General features: G+C 38.0%; 1 protein-coding gene across 1 annotated transcript; it reads left to right on the forward strand.

Annotated features, from left to right (window-relative positions):
- Window positions 1-892: 892 nt before the first annotated feature.
- LOC113727441 (uncharacterized) lies at window positions 893-5,963 on the forward strand. The gene is made up of 2 exons (XM_072076091.1): window positions 893-4,827; window positions 5,019-5,963. The coding sequence occupies exons 1-2, from the start codon at window positions 4,438-4,440 to the stop codon at window positions 5,304-5,306; spliced, it is 678 nt and encodes a 225-aa protein (XP_071932192.1). The 5' UTR covers window positions 893-4,437; the 3' UTR covers window positions 5,307-5,963.
- The last annotated feature ends 562 nt before the right edge of the window (window positions 5,964-6,525 follow it).

Genomic DNA, 6,525 nt, shown 5'->3' on the forward strand with positions numbered 1-6,525 from the left:
ACCCAATAATTAATTATTGCGCATTAATCAATCAAACACAAGAGCTATAACAATTAAAAGTAGGAAACATAAAAATACCAATAAATGAAGGAAACAATTAAAAATGGTTTAGATCTCACAGTAATTGCCGAACTAAATCGGCAGTTGCCCCCTTGACTAGAATTAGGGATTTAGTTCTTGTAAGCACAAATTTTGTTGCCTAAAATAAAAGACAAGAAAACTTGCACAAATATCAAATTTATTAAATTAAATAATAAGCGGGTTACAATATCTGAAAGTTCTTGAATCAAAGAAATTAATCCCCTGATTCTTTTCTTCAAATAGCTTCAATTGAAGGGCCGAAAAGACTTGTTCTCCAATCGAAAGGGTGTTTCCTACAATTTCGGTGTAGAAAACGATTGATTTGATGATGGTGTCAAACATTTAGAACTTCAAGTCTTCAACACCGATAGCATAAGGATTTGTTTGACTTGATTTGGACTTAGATTTGAGGAAGAAAACTCTTGAAAAAATTTGACAGAATTTCTCCAGAATTTAGGGATTTTTCTCGTATCTTTGCCTTGAGAGAAGACCTTTATTTATAGCCAAAATATGTAGGCTAAGTTTTCAAGAAAACCCTCAGAATCTTCCTGCATTTTGGATTACTTGTTACTCAAGAAATCCATTTAACTTTGGCTTAAATAATGGGCCAACCCAAATAGTCCATTGTGAATTAATAAATCAATTAATTCACTTCCACTTAAATGGACATTGCAAATTTAATTTCATTTAATAGCCCATATAATATTGGCCCAATTTGCAAGTTCAAAACATAATGAACTTCTACAATTTAACTTAATTTAATCAAGATCAATTTAATTTAAATCAATCTTAACTAAATAAATTAAATAAATTTTCTTTGTCTACAAATGCCCCCACTTCAAGATTTGGTGAAGCATTGCATGCAATCGCTGGAGGCAAGACTTGAAGTATCAATCTTTTACTGTTGACTTAAAGTCAAACCAAATTAGATGCTTCAAACGTTCAGCATATGGGTGACCCATTCTTTGTCTAGCAGAGAATCATTCATATCAATTGAAGAATTGCATCTCAAATTCCAATTGAGTAGGCAATGGTCATGAGTCTCCACTTTGAATCTTTCAATTCTTAATTTAGTAGTCTTTGGAAATGCCGCCCCGCAATACCAGACCACAGCTTTGATTAGTCAAAATTAGAAACTCCCATCTTGTTATGCGATGTCGGCTTCTGCGTGAAAACTATATGCCAAAATTTGGAGTTTGCTCTTAGGTCGCTGACTACCAAATCTTGCTTTTGGCACTTGGCAATATGGAATTCGCAAAGTTTCAACACTTCCTAAATCGAAAATGTACTTTCAAAACAAATGTTGGCAACCTCTGACTGCCGAATTTCAAGAGCTTCATAAACCGACTTTCAACTTTTGAAGTTAATCTTATGAACCAAATTCATGTGATTCCAAAATATTAAATGGTAATCACTGAATTTAGTAGCTGTCCAAAATTTAAAACTTCTTAAAATGATTCATCCAAGCACCTCTGATTGCCGAATTTCAAGAGCTTCCTAAACCGACTTTCAGCTTTTGAAGTTAATCTTAGGAACCAAATTCATTTGATTCCAAAAAATAAAATGGCAATCACTGAATTCAGTAGCTGCCCAAAATTTAAAACTTCTTAAAATGATTCATCCAAGCACTTTGTAAAGCCGCACAAGACATGTTTTTGTCTTGAAGCTGTGACAAACATCTTTACTGAAAACTACCACAATATTTGAGGAAGAAACCTGTTTCACACGTGCACCCTGAAGGTAATCATCTTTACTGCCTTTTGATAACTACATGTTGGTCGAGTAACAGATGTCCGCCAAATTTCATTGAGATCTATCAAAACTTGATTTATTTCCACCTTGGAAAAAATGTTTTTTTTTTTTTTGCACAGGACGATCTCAAAGAGATTTTTTTTCCCCTCTAGGTTGCATCTCGTGCTCATACCTTTCATTTGAAGCAAATTGGTGCTCTAATTTTGTCCACAATTTTAGGACCACAGCTCTTGAAATTCACAACACCAAGGTAATTTGCATACTCCATGACCTTACTTCTTGTCAATGCCAGAACCCCCTCTTGTTTTTTTTTGCCTGACGTGAAAGGAGGATCCCAGACACATCCTGTATGGTGGACATTTAATTTGAATAAGGCGCAACCGCAAACTCCCATGAGAGCCATGCTATGGCTTGAGGAGTACATGAAGAAGATGGCACAACCAAAATTTGAAGAGGTGCAACCGTAAACTCCCACGAGAGCCTGTTATGGCTTGAGGAGTACAAAAGAGATGGCGCAGCCAAAATTTAAAGAACGTGCAACCGCAAACTCCCACGGTAGCCTATTATGGCTTGAGAAGTACAAAGAAAATGGCGCAACCAAAATTTGAAGAAAGTGTAACTGCAAACTCCCATGAGAACCTATTATGGCTTGAGAAGTACAAAGAAGATGGCGCAACCAAAATTTGAAGAAAGTGTAACTGCAAACTCCCATGACAACCTATTATGGCTTGAGAAGTACAAAGAAGATGGCGCAACCAAAATTTGAAGAAAGCACAACCGCAAACTCCCACGAGAGCCATATTATGGCTTGAGGAGTACATAAAGAATGAGACACGATTACCCATTTCAATAAAAACTCACCCAAAATTCAAGAAGTCTTTTACTATCTTCGATCATGTCATTTTAACCAAAATTTCTTTTTCCTTGCTTTTGTTGCAGATTAGTCTTGATACAATGGTGGTGTTCAAGGAAGTTATATCTTCAAACGAAAAGTGTCTCATTATCGCTGACAGCGATGGTGACTCTGGTGACAAAGGAACGAAATTATTGGTGCATCCCTCTATACAAGGAACTTACTCTGATAAGTGGCCTTCTCACCAGTACCCAAAACTGAAGGACTGGTCACTTGAACTTTCTCAAGATGACGGCACGAAAGTTCACTCCTTGAGATCCCTTATTCACAATAAGGAGCCAAGGACAACTCCCTTTGAAACCCTTGGCAGGCAGATCATAGACGGAGATGCACACTGGGGTCCTTCCTTGAGACTCAATTGTGCATTCAGTTACATCGAAAATTACTGGGAGTGATTGGAGGATATCTTCGGCAGGAGCAAACAAGTGCTCCGTGAAAATTACTTGTTTGACGCCTTATATGCTTCACTTTTCACATATGATAGGAATTCCCATGTACTTAGGGCATTCTGCGAGGCGTGGTAGCCGGACACTAATACCTTGCATACATCTGTCGGAGAATTGTCTCTCTCACTTTGGAACTTGCACAAGTTAGGAGGACTTCCAATCATCGGGGGTATCTATGAAGAGGTAATTCCATGAGTAGAGGAGCTAACTGGAGTTAATGAAAAGAAATTAAGGCATATTTCACAAAACTGTGAGTATTTGTTCGCAGCCTTACATCATCTTCAACATGGGGAATCCAACAAAACTGGAATTTCTGCTGCCCAATAAATTAAGTTCTGGTTTAAAGGCAAAACCAAGTACTCAAAGCCAAAACAGAGAAGGATAAAGAGGGCATCTTGTGCTCAAACGACCCAAAATCCGGATGGTGGAATTGGACAACCACGCAAATTTTCAAGTCAATACAATGGCATATTTGATACCATCCGAGTTAAAATTCACTTGCGGGAAGAGACTTGTCTTGCAGCATTTATATCTTGCTGGTTTTGTGTCTTTGTTTTACCAGATGAGAACATCCATTATATTAGACCATCTACTTTCAAAATGACTAATACGATGGCTGCCAGTCGTAAGACTTGCCTTGCTGTTCCTGTCCTGCTAAACATATACCGTGGGCTCCATAAAATTTGAAACTCAACTACCCCAGGGTGTGCACGTATGGCTTTTCCAGTGCACTACATATATGCTTGGTTAGCTAGTTATTTCTCTACCCATTATTCGATTCCAAATACCATACTTGGACCCACCATGACCAACTATTTTGGAGAGGGTGGTGCACGATACTTTGATGAAAATAGTGCTCACGACCTCATTCATCAGGGAGACAAAGCAACTTGGGGAATCACTTCTCTTGTAAAGAAGCGCAATGAACTTTTTATTGACAATGGCAAATTAGCGAATCTTGAACAAAGTTATTTTGTAAGCGCCAGCTCAAATTACTTAGTTTTGCATGCTGAAGGGGATTTCCTTGTTGAGCCATATAGTCCATATAGATTCGCGCGGCAATTCAGGTTTTATCAAGTTCCTCCACAGGAACTCGGGGCAGATGTTCGTTCCACAAATTATGACTTGAGTCGAATACTCTGGCGCATTGCCATTTGCAGTAAAACAGAGTCAAAGGTACTTTTTTCTAACTATCCCTTGAATGCTAGCAAGCACACAGCTTCAGGCTTTCAAACATGGTAGTCTATGGAGCATGATGATCATCTCCTCAAAGGGCGTAATGCTTTGATTAAGAGTGTCCAATCGAATGGGGAGCAGAAAAAGTCAAAAATGAAGGAACTTGCAAACCTGAACAATCTTTCCAAGGTTGGCAATAGTCTTGAGATGAAGCAAAAGACTATGAGAAGCGAGAAGGAAATTTTGAAGAGTTCAAACAACAAGGCTGCTACCCCTGAGGACCTTACTCCTAATGAAGAATTTTCGAAGGGTACTTCATTTCATCTTCCTTCAAACATTGTGAAGGCTATTGATCATGATTCTTGCAATTCACATGAGAAGAAGAGTTACGAACTTTTTAATAAGGATGATGAGCAATCCACTAGCACGGACCAACATTGGAAGCGCAAGAAATCCAAGGTAATGACTTTCCCCTTGGATGATATTGGTTTAGATTCTAAAGAACTCTTTAAAAATATTTCGGATATATCTGTGCCTGGTATAAGCCGTGCTAATATTGTAAGGATTCTCCTTGCCTTCTTTAATTTAGCATTTGAAATTTGCTTGTTAATTTCACATTCATGATTTGTCTCATAACGTTTTTCCTACAGTTGGATGGTCAAGACTTGATCTTCATTGATGATGGAGAACTAAGCCAAGCATCAGTTGAAGGACCTACTGCATTTGAACTTCTGGACAAACAAGTGGTTAGCTCTACCCAACAAAAGGGTGCTAGTGAGAGTTCCAAAAAGGCAGTAGAGGATGGAAATGTGATTCAGCAAATCACGCCACAGAAGACGGAACATATGACTCCATCGGCAAAAAAGAAACTCAAAGTTTCTGATCCTCCATCGTGGCCAAGGGCACCTCAAGTGTCTGAATTTTGCCCCAAAGTGTGATCTCAACATGCCGTCGATACTATATCCAAATGTTGTGGAATAACTTGAGGGTGATGATATCTCAAACAACCTTGCAGCGCTTGTCTGCGCTTGAAATGAAAGCCAACGAAATCATGGAGGAAATGCAAAGATTCAATGCCACAAATATCTAAAATTTTCAAGACCTTTTAAAGGCTTTCTTTGCAAATGCAGCTCGTTATGTCGCAGTGAAATCTTCTCTTTCAAACAAAATTTCAACTGAATCATATGATGAGTTGCTTTCTACGGCCATCTAACATCTTAGAGATGCTCAGAGTAAGGAGAAACAACAAGCGGAAAAGATCTCAACGCATATGCTGAAGCTTAAGGAGATTGATCGCGAGGAAATAGAGTTGAGGAAGCGACTTGAGTTCTTGGATACCCACAAAAAGGAGACGCTTTCACTGCTACGCGAAGAGCAAGATGAGTTTACCTGAGTGTAAGGCGTAATGGTCGACTTACAAAATGAAGTTCGAAAGATTGAGAATTTCCCGCCCTTACTTACTGAGGAAAGTCAAACTTTGGACAAGATGCAAGCATTACTTGAAAACAACCGAAAGGAGTTGTCGTCATTTGAATTCTAGGAATAGTTGTCATCTTTTACTTTGTTTCAAATTTCATCTTTTGTTAATTGCTCAAAGCGTGTAGTTATGAGTACAAGCACTTCATAATAAAACTTGATTTTTTTTCTTTTCATCACATTCTTGCAGACGTTCTCGTCTTTACTTGCTCTTTCGATAGCCACCATTTTAGACTATCAACTGTAGTATGAACAATTCCATCTTTGCATAGTTTTGATCACACTTGAAAAGGTAATTATCCAAATAATTTGGTAATCCAAATAATTTGGTAATCTGAATAATACATTTTCAAGTATATGTCACAAAATAATTCGAACTGTCCTAAAGATGAACCTTCTCTCTTATTTTTTATCAAAAGAATCATCCGGACAAAGACTTTAGTTTTATAAGGTTGTAACTGAACTTAAAAGTTGCCCTCTAAATTGCCTATGTATCCCAAAAGAGAATCAAGTCACACGTAATTTCTACCGTTCACAATTTAAACTCTTGCGGGTCAGGAGTATTCTTTTGTTTACCACCTTAGATTTGGTGGAGTATTTCAGCAGTTTAACCACGTGCTACACTATTGATGGTTGTTATCCACAGTTTTAGCTCATGCGGGTCTGGAGCAACATGCAGTT

This window comes from Coffea arabica, chromosome 2c (assembly GCF_036785885.1).
Source record: "Coffea arabica cultivar ET-39 chromosome 2c, Coffea Arabica ET-39 HiFi, whole genome shotgun sequence".
NCBI classification, from domain to species: domain Eukaryota; kingdom Viridiplantae; phylum Streptophyta; class Magnoliopsida; order Gentianales; family Rubiaceae; genus Coffea; species Coffea arabica.

Bases quoted from the DNA above. Each gene is read 5' to 3' on its own strand.
- LOC113727441 (XM_072076091.1), top strand. From the start codon at position 4,438: ATGGAGCATGATGATCATCTCCTCAAAGGGCGTAATGCTTTGATTAAG. The intron at 4,828-5,018 runs GTAATGACTTTC...TTTTTCCTACAG, and splicing joins GGAAGCGCAAGAAATCCAAG to TTGGATGGTCAAGACTTGAT.